General features: G+C 44.5%; 1 protein-coding gene across 2 annotated transcripts in view; it reads right to left on the reverse strand.

Moving 5' to 3' along the window:
* XPO6 (exportin 6) overlaps window positions 1–7,326 on the reverse strand; it is a 64,384-nt gene extending 57,058 nt beyond the window's left edge. Inside the window, exons 1-2 of one of the 2 annotated variants that reach the window (XM_044433281.1) lie at window positions 7,231–7,319; window positions 6,643–6,771 (exon numbers count right to left, since the gene is read on the reverse strand). In XM_044433281.1, coding sequence (XP_044289216.1) covers window positions 6,643–6,645 — 3 coding nt within the window. In that variant the 5' untranslated portion in view covers window positions 6,646–6,771; window positions 7,231–7,319. Of the gene's footprint in view, window positions 1–6,642 lie in introns of both variants that reach the window. The other variant, XM_044433282.1, reaches the window with a different exon arrangement.
* Window positions 7,327–18,117: the final 10,791 nt, after the last annotated feature.

Below are 18,117 nucleotides of genomic sequence, written 5' to 3' on the forward strand. Positions count from 1 at the left end.
TCAGTTGTGTCAGTTTGTCAGCATCCACAATCTACAATCAATAGGTGAGTTAAAGAACTAGGAGAAGAACTGTATATTGCCAACTGTTAAGGCAAAAGGTTTGGCCTCCCCCCCTCCCTTTGCCATTAGAGCAATGACATTATAGACACTGCTCAGCAACTAGTATTTATCAGGGAATAGGTATTCTACCATGCAGAAGTCAGGTGGCTTAGAGAGGCAAAGTCCTCAAACCTCACCATCAAGCTGATGTCTTTCTCAAGGAAAAAGGAAAAAGTCAGGAAGTACTTTCTGACCCTGGATGGAATTTCGATTTGGCTTTCTGAACTGATATCACAGAGCATCTGAACCCACTGAATCTAAAGTTACAGTGGAAAAGAAAAGGTTGTAAGTGACATGTATTCTAAACTGAAAGATTTTGAAGCAAAAGTGAACTTTTTTGTGAAGCAAGTTAGTGAAAATAGCTTCTCAAACTTCTCATGGTACAATGAACTAAAATTTAAGGAGGATGGGAATTTACAGTTCAATGTTCAGGTCAATTTACAGTTCAATGAGAGCCAGTGTGGTGTAGTGGTGAGAGCATGGGGCTAGGACTCAGAGGATCTGGGTTCTAGCCCCCGCTCAGCCATGGAGCCAACTGGGTGACTTTGGGCCAGTCACAGACTCTCAGCCCAACCTACCTCACAGGGTTGCTGTTGTGGGGATAAGATGCAGGAGGAGAATGATGTAAGCTGCCTTGAGCCCTTTGTAGGAAGAAGGCAGGATATAAATCGAAAAATAAATAAATAAATGTTGAAAGACATCAAAGCAGTTGAACCTATTGCAGCTGGAATTCCAGAAAAGATTCACTGATCGCCGTAAGCATGGAAAGGAAATAATGTTTCAGAATCCATTTGAAGTAACACCAGGAGATGCAAGTAGCTTTTTCAGATGGAACTAACTGATTTGCAAACCAGCAATCATCTCTGAGACATTTACAAAGAAAACAGTTTGTTAGATTTCTATGGTGGGACTCCCCTATACCCGTTTTGGCTAGCAGAGAAAAATCCAAAGGGAGTCCTTTCCTTTCCGTTTCCTACCTGATATATTTATCAACCTGAAGAAAATTGCTGCAGGCATTCCGGTGTCTTTGACACCATGTACATCTGTGAACAAACTTTTTCCAAGATGAAAACTATGAAACCCAAGTGTAGGTCGAGACTTACAGATGGACATTTACATGACATTTCAGGGGTTTCCGTCACAAACCTTGATTTTGACGTTAATGCTCTGCTAGCAGAAAACAGCCACAAAAATCACACTGACTAGGTAAGCATGTATAACTGGATTCCGCAGTAAAGTTTTGTACCAAAAAGGATTACATTCGAGTTAACATTTCTTCATTGACCTCTGAATATTTACTTTTGATCTGAATCAGTAGGTTAATAATTGTGTTACATTTTGATTTAAGATGTGGCCCTCTTTAGGCATTGGGCACTCTAATGAGGCCTACATGTCCCAGAAGGTTGGGGACCATTGCCTTAGCCCATTGGTTCCGTTGTACTGCTCTAACGCTCAGGAATTTTGTTTCCTGATATCTAGCTAGAATCTGGCTTCCTGTATCTTGAGTCTGTTATTCTGTGTTCTGCAATCTGGAATGATCGAGAAAAGATCCGGTCCTTCCTCTTTGTGACAGCACTCTACAAGTACTTGAAAGGCTATCATATCTCCCCTCAATCTTCTCTTCTCAAGGCTAAACATGCCCAATTCTTTCAACCTCTCCTCACATAGCTTTGTTTTCCGTCCCTGGATCATCTTTGTTGCCTTTCTCTGAACCCTTTCCAGCTTGCCTGCATCTTTCTTGAACTGTGGTGACCAGAACACAACACAGTATACCAGATGAGGCCTAACCAGCGCTGAGTAAAGGACAACTAGTTACTTCTTGTGATTTGGAAGTGGTCATTTTATTAATGCAGCCTAAAATAGCATTTGTCCCTTTTGCAGTCACATCACCTATTTGACTCATATTCAGCTTGTGATCTACAATTCCGAGATCCTTCTCACTTGCACTACTGTCAAGTCAAGTATTCTTCATCTTGTAGCAAAGCATTTGATTTCTTTTTCCTAGGTGGAGAACATGGCACTTGTCCCTACTAAATTTCATTCTGTTGTTTTCAGACTAGCATTCTGACTTATCAAGATCACCTTGAATCTTCTTTTTGTCTTCCAGGGTACTAGCTCCCCCACCCAGTTTTCTGTCAGCTGTAAATTTGATAATCATTCCCTATACTTCTTTATCCAAATCTTTCATAAAGATGTTGAAGAGCACTGGGCCCACGACTGAACCCTGTGATACCCCACTTATTACCATGCCCCAGTTCGAGAAGGTGCCATGGATGAGCGCTCTTTGAGTCCGATTCTGTAGCCAACCGTGAATCCACCAGATAGCCCATTTTAGCTAGTTTGCTAATCAGGATATCATGGGGCACTTTGTCAAACGCTTTACTGGAATCAAGATATAGTATGTGCACAGCATTCCCATAGTTAGTATATCAGGGAGGTTACCCAATCAAAACATGAGATCAGATTAGTCTGGCAGTATTTGTTCTTGAGAAATCCATGCTGGCCTCTTGTAATCACCACATTGCAAACACATTGGAAACAGACTGCCTGCTTTACAATCTGACCCAGAATTTTCTCAGGGATTGATGTCAGACGGACTGGTCTGGACTTCCCAAGTTCTTCCTTTTTTCCTTTCTTGAAGATGAGGATAAATGCTGGTTTTATGTATATTCTTAATTATTGTTAATCGTAATTTTTGATTATGGATTGTTTGTTTTAATTTCTGTAAGCTGTCCTGAGATGCTTTGCATATAGAATGGGGTATAAATATTTTAAATAAATAATACATAATTACCCCTTCTCCAGTAATCTGGCACTTCCCTTGCCCTTCATGATTTCTCAAAGATAATAAACAGTGTTTCTGAGAGTTCTTCTGCCAGCTCCTTTATGACTTTAGGAAGGAGTTCAGTGCACCCTGGAGATATGAAGTCATTCAACCCAATCACTGTTTGCCTATCAATCTTCAGCTGCCATCCTGCTTCTTCAGCTTGGACTTCCCCTTCATCAGGAAGGTCATACATCCTACTTTGGCTCAGTCTTCTCCCAAAAAGGGAATTGAGCACTCCTGCCTTCTCTTTGTCGTCTGTTATCATTTTGCCATCCACACTGAGTAGCTGATCCCATTTCTTTCCTCTGTCTTTTACTTTGGACATATCTGAAGGTGACTTTTTTTGCTCCAGCTCATTCCTAGCTTTCGTCTTCCCAACATCTTCCCGGCAATTCCACGCTACCTGCCTGCATTCTTTCTCTGCCTTCCTTCCACTCCCTATTTGTGTCCTTTTTGTTTTCAGATCATCTCTACGCTTTTTGTGAAGCTGCATGGGCTTCTTCTGTTGTCTTCTACCCCTTTTCCTTGTTGGAATTGTTTGTAATTGTGCCCTCGGAATTTCCTTTTTAAAAAATTCCCTCTTGGACTCCTTTTCTCATTAGAGTCACTTGCCAGGGTACTTAGCCAACTTTAAAAAACTCAGAACAATGATAAGCATTCTTGAAATCCAGGGAACATGTTTGGCTACACTGGGCTTTTGCTTCCTTTAGAATAAGAATTCAAACATGGCAAGGTCACGTTCCCTCAGGGTTCCCGTAGCTGCCGCATTGTCCACTAGGTCTTCTCTGTTGGTTAGTATCAAGTGAAGAGACTGGCCCCTGGAGGATCTTCATTACAGCAGCAAAAACATAATGATCGTAATCCTCCTTCACTATCAGTGCTCTGATATAATAGGTAAAAGGATCAAGGGAGACTCTGGATCCCTAGGCCCCAATTCCCTTTCATTTCCTCATCATGTGAGAGCCAGTGTGGTGTAGTGGTGAAGAGCTGGGACTGGGACTCAGGCGATCTGGGTTCTAGTCCCCGCTCGGCCATGGAGCCAACTGGGTGACTTTGGGCCAGTCACAGACTCTCAGCCCAACCCACCTCACAGGGTTGTTGTTGTGGGGATAAGATGGAGGAGGAGATGTAAGCTGCCTTGAGCCCTTTGCAGGAAAAAGGCAGGATATAAATAAATAATAATAATAAAAAAACAAAAACCAGAGAGAAAACCAAGCATCACCACTGTGCTTCCTTCACCCTTCTTTCCTCGTCATTCCCTCTTGGCTCATTTCTTTTTAGATTATAAGCCTGAGCACAGGGATTTCTGCAAGCCACTCTACTCTGGCAGTCTTGCATATGAGCAGTGGGACAAAAATACTTTGAATGAATATTGAAATACACCAGCCAGAAAGCTGGCATATTTTTGCCATTGGTCTTCCCCTGACACTTTGACACTGACAGTGACAAGCGGTAGTTCCTCCATCATCAAGTCTCCCTCGCCTGGCCCCACAGGATTACTGGTAGATTGCAATCCTACGCCATATTGCCTGGGAGTAAGTCCCATAGAATTAAAGGAGTCCATTCAGTGTAGACATGTTAAGGTGTTTTAAATTTAAAATATAATCAATAAAAAGTGGTAATATTCAAACAAATGTAGAAACATTGTATTAGACTATGTGTAATTTTTTTAATAAATGAAAATCACAATGGAAAAGCAGGCACTGCTGTGCTTAAATCTGAAAAGTAAAAAAAACGAAAGATACCAAAAACATGTTAAATTTAGTTTTAATCTGTCACACAGGCCTCCCACCATCACCTGAAAAAAAAACCTAATTAAAATGTGAACATGTTTCAGTTTAACAGGCATGATATCCACTCATCATGCGATTCACCATACGGAATTATGGTTTCTTAAATGATAATTTTTTGCTGAGGAATATAACAACGAAACATTTCTGGAAAACGTCTTCCCTACATCAAAGCCAACCATGTCCGTTAGTGGCCTATGAGATTTGAAAGCCTACTCAATAACATTTCTTTGCTTCTTCACATTTCAAGGGGAAAGCTGGTTCAGGTAGCATGTCCAACATTACTCATTTCAGTGAGGAATTTCAGATAAGCTTCTGTGGAATCCCAAAGATCTAATGATCACTCCTGGAATGGCATGGTTCACATGCAAAACTGCCACAATTTTTATCCATGGTGAAGAACGTGTCAGCTTTCCAATTCCTAAGTACAACTCTATTTGGAGGTAGTCAGCATTAGATTTAAGCACCAATCCTACCGTTTTATCTAGGATTTACAGATACCCAAGAGCACTGGCAATTAAAGGTTGCAATCATATGCAAGTTTATACAAAGAAATGGTCTATAACTCCCAGTATTTTCCACAGATCTATGGAAGTTTACAGGCACCTCTGAAGATTGTAAAATACATCAAATACATTAAGGCCTAAATGTAGGCCTTTTCTATCAGCTTGCACCAGACAGTATAGTATTTTTCTGTAATTTTTATTTTGAATGGATTTGATTTGTCACTAGGTCTTAACCCTTGGGTAACATACACAATGTATCAAATACATATTGATATATTGCACTGAATCTCTCTAGAACCACTTGTGGAAACCACAAGAGCAAATGTATAGTCGAGGGTTCACATTTTTGTGAATAAACCTGAAGTGTGTTCCAATTGTGCAGACTTCCAGAAAAATCCTTTATGTTTTTATTTACCTATATTCTTTATTACATTTCTACTCCTTTTTGCTTACGTAAGGTGGCTTACGTAATTCTCCATTTTATCTCCACAACTACCCTGTGTGGTAGACTGAGTTGAGAGTCAGTGACTAACCCAAAGCCACCCAGCAAACTTAACAGATGAGAGGAAGCTAGAACATAGGTTTCCAGTTGCAGTGCAACACTCTAACCACTACATCAGCATGGCTCAATATTGTACCAGCCTTTCTCAAGCTGATGCTGTCCAAATGTCTGAAACATCAACTACCTTCATCCACAGCCAGCATGGCCAGTTTTTATTGAGACTTAGCTGCTTACAGAATAGCATCCTTAAAAGCAAAACATATTTTTACACTGATAGACTTCCACTTTTTGATCTAATTCTACTGACAGCAACTCACACACTCAAGGTTATGTCCACACAAGGATTTGTTGGTGGTTTCAGAGACACAAATTCCACACTTTTGTAGATGCACACTGGTATTTTTGCCTGCATCTCTAAGAACATCCTTCCTTCCTGAAAGCCAGCTATGTATGACATTCACTGACCAAAAAACAAACAAACAAACGAGCATCTTCAGCCACAAAGCTCACTAATCACCAAGGTTTTTTGCTGACACGATGCCAACCTTTGAAACCATTTCTCTGACTCAATGCTGGCACATCACAACAGCTTCCCAGTGACAGTTAAACTGGCAAAAGCAAATAATTAGCAAAGCACTCAGCAGAGCTGCTCCTAGGCTGATGCACTAGAGTGACTAAGATAGCAACCTATGAGCTCAACAGGCAGCCATAGGCAAGTATATCCTCGTGGCGCCAGCATCCCACACCAGAATCTGTACCATGAGGATACAGCTTGCCTTACAATGCTGGTATAAGGTTACTAAAGCAATGCATTTCAAAAGACTTAAGATGCATAATCCATTAGAATATTATTACAAGATACAAATATGGCAGCATATTACATGTAATCAAACATTCCAATGGTACTTTTAAACTTACCATGGTGGCTTCGGAGGCGTCTGGGATCGTTTGGCTCTTAGGGCTTGGCTTTTCCTCCTTTTGCTCAACTCATGTCATGGTTAACGAGGTAGTATCCTAGGAGGACCTTCCTCCTCCATGGGTGAAACACTTAAAAATAAAAATCCCACACCCTATCTTTTTCTAAATAAGATGAACACACCCACCCAACCTTTGGCTTCAGGAACCCATCAGAAAGCAGCACCTAACACAAATATTTTTAAAAGCACCTGCAATTATTCTACCTGTTTGTTTTAAAAACAAGATAGCCAGGGAGAAGGGGAAGTATAAAATGAATTTAAAAGGAGAGTTCGACCGACCTATAGAAAACCCTCAAGCAGAGGCCTATACTGGGAAGAGGATGGGGGACGGTCCTGGGGGTGGGTGGATTAAGGGATCCCCTCCAGAGAAAAGAGTAGCAGGGGCGGGAAAGGGACCTATCTTTGCAGGGTGCGTGGGGGTGGAAATGGCTCTCTGAAACCCGGAGTAAGCGGGAGAGAGGCGGCTTGTCTTGTCCGGCTGTCGGTCTGCTGAGGCGGGCCAGGGCCTGTACCACGAAAGCCACCCTACCTCGGTCTCCTCACAGCCCTCCACAGTCAGCACCAAGCCCTCAAGAAGCGCATCCTTTCTCCCTTTCGGTTTTTCTCCTCCTCCTCTCAGGCTCCTGGGGCGGGTGGGGGAGGGGGGGAAACGGCCTCTGCCCCGCCCACCTCCGCCGCTGCCCCGCCCACCTAGCCACACTTCCTCACTTTCCTCGCCCTCCTTATTGCCGTCACGACGGAAATGACCCACCAAACCGAAGCGTTTCCCACCCGGAAGGCAAGCGGCCAACCCGGAAGAAGTGCGCGTGACGTCCCGACGCTACGCTCGGTGAAGCCCCGCCCCTGCTTTCAACTGGCGAGGAACGGGAGGGTGGCGCGGGAGAGAAGTGGGGCGGATGTGCGCGTGCGCGCCGCGAAGTTGCTCCCGAGAGAGCGTGACTGGTTACCCAGCATGCGCGGATGGTCCCCGTGGTTTCCCTCATAAAAAAAAAAGGGTGGAGAGGTGTTTTTTTGTGGTTTAAGGCGCGATGCTATGCAGCTCCCTGGGAACGGGGGGCTTTCCCCTGTGTCAGCATGTGTAGGATTGCACCCGCTCTTTTTCGTGTTACTTTAGTCCGTCCATACAAACGTTAGGTATATTTCCGTGATTTTAATTGTTGTACCCATGCATGTAGAGAAATATGACAAATGGCCCAGTTTTGATTGAGCGGGTCAACCTGAGTCTTGACTGTACCACGAAGGGGAGGAATTATCGGGGTGCGGCATGCTTTGGCTTACAATTCCCATTATTCCTGGCTAGCAAAGCCAGTAGTGGGGATGATGGGAGCTGAGAGCCAAAGGCTTTGAAAGATCACAAATCCTGGTACATTATGCACCACACTTTGCTATACCTAGAAAGTATATCAGGGAAAGGTCTAAACTAGAACGTGAAAAACTAGTTTTCTATATACAGGGAACATGCAGCCAATCTGGTCTATCCCTTCCTGCCCCTCATACAATATGAAGCAATGTAGTCCAGGTACAAGCTTACCTTCTCACTATGCAAGGTATTATTTTTGTATTATGTCTTTAAAATAAGGGTAGGTTAAAAAAAACTGAGCAGGTGCCATAAACCGTGATCCTATGTGTACCTGGAAATAAGCCTCATTGAACTTAATAAGACTAATGTATTTACTATGGCATGAAGCTATAATCTTTTGTAGATTAGAGTCCACGAAAGTTTAGACCAGGGGTCTCAAACTCGCGGCCCGCGGGCCAATTGCCGGGACGGGCAGGGCACGGGGGAGGGGTCCTGCGGCCTTCAAAGTGCTGGCGGCACCCGGGCCGGCCACAACGGGATGAGCGGCCCACCACCACCGCGGTGGTGGAATACTTGATGCGGCCCAGCCTCACCCAGACTCTACTTCCAGCGTCCCCCAGGTAAGTTGAGTTTGAGACCCCTGGTTTAGACCATAATAAATGTCTACGACTTTAAGGTTTCACAATGCCTGTGGGGGTGGTGAGGGAGTTGTCCAACTACTTCTATGGAAAATATATCTCATACTTTGCAGTCGAGAAGCTCCTGTTAGGGCAGGGGCTTGTGTAACGCAATGAAGCTAAGAGCTATGCCATGCAGAGGCACCCAAGACAGACAGGTCATAGCAGAGAGCTCTGATAAAAGGTGATTCAAGGAAATGGCAACGCACTCCAGTATCCCTGCCATGAAAAGCCCATAGATAGTTGTTGTTAGTCGCAAAGTCGTGTCCAACCCATCGCGACCCCATGCACAACATTCCTCCAGGCCTTCCTGTCCTCCACCATCCCCCTGAATTTGTGACTCAGGAATCCCTCAGAAGAAATGGAGTAGCTTTCATAGTCAACAAAAGAGTAGGAAAAGCAGTACTGGGATGCAACCTCCAAAATGACAGAATGATCTCAGTTCGAATCCAAGGCAAACCATTCAACATCACAGTAGTCCAAGTCTATGCCCCAACCACTGGTGCTGAAGAGGCTCAAGTTGACCGGTTCTATGAAGGCCTACAGCACCTTCTAGAATTAACACCAAAAAACGATGTCCTTATCATCATGGGGGATTGGAATGCTAAAGTAGGAAGCCAAAAGATAACCGGAATAACAGGCAAGTTTGGCCTTGGAGTACAAAATGAAGCAAGGCAAAGGCTGGCAGAATTTTGTCAAGAGAACACGCTGGTCATAGCAAACACTCTTTTCCAACAACCCAAGAGACTATTGTACACATGGACATCACCAGATGGTCAACACAGAAATCAGATTGACTATGTGCTCTGCAGCCAAAGATGGAGAAGTTCTATACGGTCAGTAAAAACTAGACCAGGAGCTGACTGTGGCTCAGATCATGAGCTTCTTGTTGCAAAATTTAGGCTTAAACTGAAGAAAGTAGGGAAAAGCACTAGGCCACTCAGGTATGACCTAAATCTTATCCCTGTTGAATACACAGTAGAGGTGACAAATAGATTGAAGGAATTAGATCTGATCGACAGAATGCCTGAAGAACTATGGATGGAGGTTTGCAACATTGTACAAGAGGTAGCAACAAAAGCCATCCCAAAGAAGAAGAAATGCAAGAAAGCAAAATGGCTGTCTGAGGAAGCTTTACAAATAGCTGAGGAAAGAAGGGAAGCGAAAGGCAAGGGAGAAAAGGAAAGATACACCCAATTGAATGCAGAATTCCAGAGAATAACTAGAAGAGAGAACAATGGCTTCTTAAATGAAAAGTGTAAAGAAATAGAAGAAAACAACAGAATAGGGAAGACTAGAGATCTCTTCAAGAAAATTTGAGATATGAAGGGAATGTTTCATGATAAAGAACCAAAATGGCAGGGAACTAACAGGCAGAAGAGGTTAAGAAGAGGTGGCAAGATTACACAGAAGAACTATACAAGAATGAGCTTAATGTCCCTAATAATCATGATGGGGTGGCCGTTGACCTCGAGCCAGACATCCTGGAATGTGAAGTCAAATGGGCCTTAGGAAGTCTGAGCAACACCAAAGCTAGTGGAGGAGACAGTATTTCAGCTGAGCTATTCAAAATCCTAAAAGACGATGCAGTAGAAGTGCTACACTCAATATGCCAGCAAACTTGGAAAACTCAACAGTGGCCACAGGATTGGAAAAGGTCAGTTTACATTCCAATTCCAAAGAAGGGGAACGCCAACTACTGTACCATTGTGCTCATTTCACATGCTAGCAGAGTTATGCTCAAAATCCTACAAGCTAGTAGTACAAGCTATCCTACAATCCAGCCGTATGTTGACCGAGAACTACCAGAAGTACAGGCAGGATTTCGAAGAGGCAGAGGAACTAGAGATCAAATTGCCAACATACGCTGGATCATGGAGAAAGCTAGGGAGTTCCAGAAAAACATCTGCTTCATTGACTATGCTAAAGCCTTTGATTGTGTGGATCACAACAAATTGTGGTAAGTTCTTAAATAGATGGGAGTATCAGACCATCTTATTTGTCTCTTGAGAAACCTGTATGTGGGTCAAGAAGCAACAGTGAGAACTGGACATGGAACTCATGAGTGGTTCAAACTTGGGAAAGGAGTACACAAGGCTGTATATTGTGTCCCTGCCTGTTTAACTTATATGCAGAGCACATCATGAGAAAGGCAGGGCTAGATGAATCACCAGCTGGAATTAAGATTGCTGGGAGAAATAACAACCTCAGATATGCAGATACCACCACTCTAATGGCAGAAAGTGAAGAGGAACTAAAGAGCCTCTTGATGCGGGTGAAGGAGGAGAGCACAAAAGCTGGCTTGAAACTCAGCATTAAGGAAACTAAGACCATGGCGTCTGGTCCTCTCACTTCCTGGCAAAGAGATGGGGAAGAAATGGAGGTAGTGACAGATTTTATTTTCTTGGGCTCCAAGATCACCACAGATGGGGACTGCAGCTAAGAAATTAAAAGACGCTTGCTCCTTGGGAGGAAAGCTATGGCAAGTCTAGACAGCATCCTAAAAAGTAGAGACATAATCCTACCGACAAGACAAAAGTGCATATAGTCAAAGCTATGGTTTTCCCAGTTGCAATGTATGGCTGTGAAAGTTGGACCATAAGGAAGGCTGAGCGCTGAAGAATTGAGGTCTTCGAACTGTGGTGCTAGAGAAGACTCCTGAGAGTCCTTTGGACTGCAAAGAGATCAAACCAGTCAGTCCTAGAAGAGATCAACCCTGACTGTTCCTTAGAAGGCCAAATACTGAAAATGAAACTCAAATACTTTGGCCACCTAATGAGAAGGAAGGACTCCCTGGAGAAGAGCCTGATGCTGGGAACAATAGATGGCAAAAGGAGAAGGGGATGGCAGAGGATGAGGTGGCTGGATGGAGTCACTGAAGCAGTTGGTGTGAGCTTGGGTGAACTCCAGGGGATGATGGAGTACAGGAAGGCCTGGAGGAATGTTGTGCATGGGGTCCGGTGATGGTTTGGGCATGTCTTTGCAAATAACAACATGCGAATGCATGGACAATCCAATTACCAAGTGCCAAGTGCCATTAGGCGTATTACTTCCCCAGGAACAAAGAGCTTTATAAAAACAGTAACAACCTCAAGAAACAAAGCAGGTTTTGTTTTTAGAAATGGACTCATGGTCCGTGCCAGTGAGCACCCACAGAGTTCCTTTCCTGCTGTTGGGAAACAGGTTTTCAAATAAAGACTCTGTAGTGCCATCTGTTGGTCAGAGCTTCGGCAATGCACAAGCTGAAACACTGCTACAGCAACATCCCTGACAGTTGGGATCCGCTATGAGGCAACACAGGATCCTATTGATCCAATGTACATCACCTTGTGCTTTATAACAACATGGGAATGTTAGCTATTTCCTTCTATATTCCCAGGCTTGGACAGAAGTTTTGGAGATCTTTCCAGACTACTCTGTGAATAATTTGATGTCCCCTTTAAAGCCCAGGTTATTTATCAATACTTTCCATAGCACCAGTCTCTGGACTGATCGTTAGACATCTTAATACCAGTCTCTGCACCCTTAATAGCAATTCTTTTTTCTCACCCACTGTTTACTGTTTCTAAGCTTCCAATTTAGTCCCTTTTTATACTATGATCTTTCTTCAGTGCTGTTCACAGTTTTCTCATCTGATGGGAATGTGGCATATTCACTTTTGATGTATTCAGATATTTTTAAAACAGGATTCTGGAAGAATTTCAATAAAGGAGGAGCACCATGTTCCCACCCAAGTTACTTGTTGTCAGTTTCTGTAACAGCTGAAGTGGGATCTCGGGGTCTTAATTGTCCCAATATTAATTGTAAAAGCACAAATGTGGGTTTTCTTACATCTGGGTCAGGGTCTTCTGAAGTTTGGAGGGGGGGGTGTTAGAGGATCTTATAGTGACATATAGGTATGTGATGTGGTGTCACATGGTAGAAGGTCATGATCTGTTCTCCCCTGCAGTGGAGGAAAGGATGTGGTCCAATGGGGCAAAACTCAAGGAACCAGGTTTCAGGTCGGAGGTCAGGAAGTACTTCCTGATGGTTAGGACCCTTAGTCTATAGAATGAACTTCCATGGGAGGCGCTGAGGGGCCCTATCAGTGAGGTCATTCATGGAAAGGTTGGGCAAGTGCATGTTGCATGTTGCATGAGTAGAGCCTGCTGAAATTGGGGGTCAGACCTGGGAGGACCCTTCTGACACACTATGTTTTATGCTATGCCAAATGTGAAGACTGTGGAGCCATATTGACCACCGACATGGCGTGGAAATGGAGGACAGGCACCTTTGCTCAGCATTTCGATGCCTTCTGATGCATGGATAAAAATGTAAGCTCCTTGCTTCTTCTCTTAAGACAAAGGTCTTTTAGTTCTAGAATAAAAAATAGGATCCAAGTGATGCAGAACATACAGCAAAACAGGTGGAATTTATACTGCCATTCTGGTATAAAGTACTATATATAAAGAACGTACAGTACTTTATACCAGAGGGGAAGCATTCTGGTATAAGCATCACTGCTGAACATTGAAGGCTGCCTCAGACCAGGTCCGATTCTTTGTCTGCTGAGAGCAGTGGTGTCTTGCACTTTCTTCAGTCTGAGGGCCAACCGCCACTCTGCACAAGGGCTCAGAAACTGCGTTCCTTCTGTGTGTGGTGTGAAAGGCAGCATGGGCAGGGCCAAAGGCAATTCTCACAATTTCAGATCTACTCAGAAGTAAGAAGGCATAACTCTGCACTTTGACATAGCAACATTCTGTATATCTATTTGGAAGTAAGCAGAGGCAGAATTTCTACTCACAGCTAAACAGGACAAGCTTAAGAAGTAAGCAAGACGGAATCACTCGGCAGCTTCCTCCTCAGGTCCTGCACCTTCTTCCAACAGGAAGGAACCTGATCAGAGATAAGAGCTTTTCCCTCCTTATCACTGTGGAAGTCTAGCAGGGTAACTCTCTTCTCTCCAAGAAGATATTACCTTTTTCTGTTAGAAGGGAGGCTAGGAAATAAGTTGTGGGGCCTGATGGGGAATCCATGTGTGGGCATATCCCACTTAAAGGCTGCAGGTTCTGTCTGACTGCTCTATTGTGACTGGAAGTCACTCTGTGGAGGCGCAGAGGGAATGCCACTCATATAAGCCACTTAGTCCTTTCAACCGGGCAAGGCTACAGAGTGGATTTGAGACCTCTCATGCGCACTAACATGGTGGAAGTATAACAGAAAGCAGTTGTTTATCTAGAGCAGAGTGAATGGAAATCGCTTTGATTGAAATCAGTCTACCTTGATCCAGAGTTCCCCATTGTGTGGACTTGCTGTTGCTTCACTCACATGAATTTCTAGCCCAGGTGATGCCTCCTTTGGGAAGGTCCTTCCTGACACCAGTACTTCTACACCCCCAGTCCCCTGAGGCAGCATTACTGAAGAATCCAAGGAAGCCGGATCATCAGCAAAGCCAGCTCCATGGTTTGAGGGCCTGCTGGAAAGGGACTCTCCTTGGCTCCTTCCCTCCATGAATCCACCTTCTCACCACGGTGGTCCCCAGCTGCTCTTACCTCTCTTCTTCTTTCCCATCATGATTGTCACTTGCTAGACAGGCAGAGAACAAGTGGGCAGAAGCACAAGTTCCTTCTTCTCACCACCACCACCGTCTGAGCCAGCTCATGAAGCAGGTGAACAAGCAGGTGGCGTGAAGAGGAGAAACGAACCTAGGTGGCTCCTGTCAGCAGGCTCTGCTAGCGTGTGGGCCCAAGCCAGCCTGCCATAGAGAAGGATCATGCATGCCACCTTGTGCTCACTGGAGGAAAGGTGGGAAATAAATGTAAAAAATAACAAATCACTGTAGTGCTGATTCTGGTCCTCATTTCAGGTGGACTCAATCTACAGGCCTTCTGGAAACTGATCTGGATGGACGTTCACCCCTTGCATGGTTGCAGCCCATTCGCAGTCTTCATTCCACCATCATTGTTGGCTTGGCTACTTTCTGTGTCAGGTTACTTCTCTCTATCTGCAGCTAGCAGATAATCTTGAGAGCCTGTTTTGATAGCTCCGTCCAAATCCTATAAAGCCAGCTCAAGTGCTGCTCTATGATTTTGTCATAAGCATGTGCTATGAGGCTCAGGGCAGGGTTATGAACAAGCAGCTGAGAGGATCAAAGTGGATAATTCTGAGACTTGGCAATTAGAGATCTTATTGGACTGAAAAGGGAGTGCATTTTTTAAAAGAGTATTGAATTGTAAGAAGCTGTGTCATCAAAGGCACTTACGGTTTTGCTTGGAGAAGTTGCCATTAAATCAAAGGGCTCTGTTCTGAAAACTAGTGAAATGTGGCGGGCAAATGTAGAGTAACCTTTTAGTGGCAAGAAACGGGGAACATCACTGCCTTGCTATTTTTGACGAAGTTCCATCAGATCCAAGCATTACACATCTCCATGTCAGGCGCCGAAATCCTTTTTTCCTAGACATGCCATCATTGTTGGAGGAATTGTCAAGCACCGTCAAATCCCACCCTCCTCAGGCAGCATGGGCAAAGCTATAGCACTACACACATGAAGGGCCCCAGCTTGGAGAAGAGTGTGGTAACCCAAAGGCAGCATCTCACAGCGTGTTGGAACACACACTTGCGATTCACCAAAAGAGGAAATGCAGGGCCAGAAAACAAGGACTGAGGAAGTCAGTTTACATATACTAATTTCTTTGTAGAAACTATTATTATAACTTTAATAGAAATACAATCCATCTCACCAAAGTGGGATGTGACCAATATGGCTGCTCAGTCAGTGGACCAACTCAGTGCTTCTCTTGCATGGTTCTTCAGCTCTACACAGATTGGAGAGTCCCTCAAACAGAGAATGCAATCAAAGACAGAACGGTCCTCTGCAAAGCGGACCGTATGGCCACCCTAATTGACCTCACAAAGCATCTACCGACTTTCAGTCGCATGAACTTACTTTCTAAATGACTTCCACACTAGTTCCCATTAGCACTGCATCGCTTTTCCATCATCAGCTGGAAATGAGCATTACAATAGTGGCTTCTTGTGGCACTTGATAATAGTGTTCTTTTCCTGGGAAATGCCCATCCTTATGGTTAAATTCCATCTACAACGTTTGCTTAGATGAGTTCTGTTCAGAGAAAGGTTCCTTGCAACTTTAATTAGAAGCTTCCTCCTTGAGGCTCCTCCTCTGCACGCTTTCTTTCCTCCCACAGTGGAATAATTCATGCATCGTCTAGTTTCCATTCCCCCATGGGGGTTGCTGCAGCCTTTATCCCACACTGTGGGGAAAGAAGCATCCCCCAGCTCACAACCTGTACTGCAATTTACACATAACTAGTCCTGCTGACCTGTCCTTCTTTGACTTTGCCACAAAGCAACACCCCCAGATTTCAGCCTCCTGCCTTTTATTTTTTTCTCCCTATAAACCAAAACATTCCTAGGGTAGATAAGTATCTCAGAATCTCCATAAGAAAAGTTGTATGGGGTACTTTTATACCCCAAACAATAGTTCCTAAACAAAGGAACAAAGGAAGTTTCAATACTGGCAATGTTGATCTGTTTTTAAAACCGTGACTGTTGTAACACCGAGCAAACACAAGTAAAATGCATGGAGGGAAACTTGAAAAGCCATTCTTAGGCTGCCTAAAACCTCCTGGGATAAACATTTGTCCTGAACACTATGGATCCTCTACAGCTTCCTTGTCTGAGGCATTTTCAACTGGGGTTGACAAAGACCCCAAATACAACTGATAGTTTCCTGTTGAGGTGAGAAGAGGTGAGCAACTTTCTGTTTGATGGGGGTGAACTACGCCTGTACTGCCTCCGCTGTGAGAGTGGCTTTTGTGTCAAAAATGTTCTACAAATGGCTCAGCCACATGAAGGCCTGGCCTCTACTTTTGCCTTAAACTGGACTTGGACAGACAGGCCTTCAAACAGAGGATGGTTTCAAACAGAGGGCTGTCCCCTGACAGTCCTTCAAGTGCAGACATCACTTCTGCAAAATAGTACGCGTGGCCAGCCTGGGCAGCACGGTGCCTCGCTAGGTGACCTAAACCCAGTATTTAAAAGGTCTGTGGGAAACCCCAAATTATTCAAGTGACGGTGCATGAAACATGCTGAAATGTAGCCAGCGGTGTCCATGCAGAATCAGCCACCCAGCTATTAAAACCTTGTGAATGCTCCAAGGCGGTGATCAAGCTAATGGGTTTTTATTGAGTTCTCTATTGTATTTACACTGAAGGCAGGGGCGTGTGTGGAGAAAATTACGCAGGGCGGGGGCAAAGAGTCAGCCTGCTTTGGACACCTAGCATGGCATTACCAGGGTGCTCTTGTTTTCCCAGAACTGTTGTGGTTTGGAAGAGTGACTCAGCCGATGCTGATTCAATATCATCAGTGCATGGCGAGCTGGTGTCTCCAGGGAGGCATCTCTGAAGCTCCCAGCTCCCGAGGAGTATCTGGTGCCTCTGGGTTCGCCATCTTTGGCTTCCTGGAACTCATTAGGAGAATCCCAGAGGCCTGCTCTGCTTGCCAGTAGACATTCACTCCCTTCTCTACTCCATGCCACCCGCAGTTTGCTCTCTCTTTGTGCACCCCATTAGCCGATGCATTAAAATTTTAACAATTCTTTTTCTGCATGTCTCATGTAACAGTGCGGCCTGCAGCCTAGGCCTGTCCCGGAAATTACATAGAACATGTTCAGGTCTTCTGAGTGTGGAAAGCCACATGCCAGCACTGGGAACGGGTGGGTGAGCAGCATCTTTGCATCACACACCCTCAGCATTCTCTTACTGCCCATCCTACAAAACCCTCGGAAAATCCAACTCTTTTGTATTTAGTGTGGCCTTGTGTCCTACTTCACAGAGGAGAGTCCTGTTCTTGAAGGTGTCCTTTGTGTGAAGCACAAGTCCAGCTAAAACTAAAACACTCCAAGAAGGGAGAACCCAGGAGCCTCGGGGATGCTACTTGGCAGCAGAAAAATAAGCAGGCCTACAGGTCACCTTCTTCCCACTATCACATATTCCTACCCAAAGTACAGTAATTATTTCTAAATGTCCATCTATACATATGAGTGAGCATTATAGTTGGTACTCAACTCTGTCTTACAAGGCAAAGCATGGTCTTTTTTTTTTTTTTTTTTTTTTTGCAGGGTGTAACTGGCAGGTCCAAGGGTGTAGTGGAGGGGCCCCAAGGTGGGTCAGAGCACCCCCACTTATTTTGGAAGGGACCCTCAGGGGAGTTGCTAGGTCACTGTCCCTCTCCCACAGCCTCTCAGGAGACTTAATTCTGCTGGTTCATGGCTGGCTGCTGCCACGGTGTTGGATCCCTGAACTTCACAGGCTAGGAACAGGGGGATTTTTCAACAGTTCCTGGGAACTCCCTATCTGAAAAGGCCTGCACATGTGTCTTCTGGGGCACTTTTGAAGGACTCAAGGGGTCCACACCTAGCAGGCTTCACCCACTTAAGCAT

The sequence above is a fragment of the Varanus komodoensis genome, unplaced genomic scaffold, assembly GCF_004798865.1.
Source record: "Varanus komodoensis strain SLA01 unplaced genomic scaffold, ASM479886v1 scaffold26, whole genome shotgun sequence".
Classification (NCBI taxonomy): Eukaryota; Metazoa; Chordata; class Lepidosauria; order Squamata; family Varanidae; genus Varanus; species Varanus komodoensis.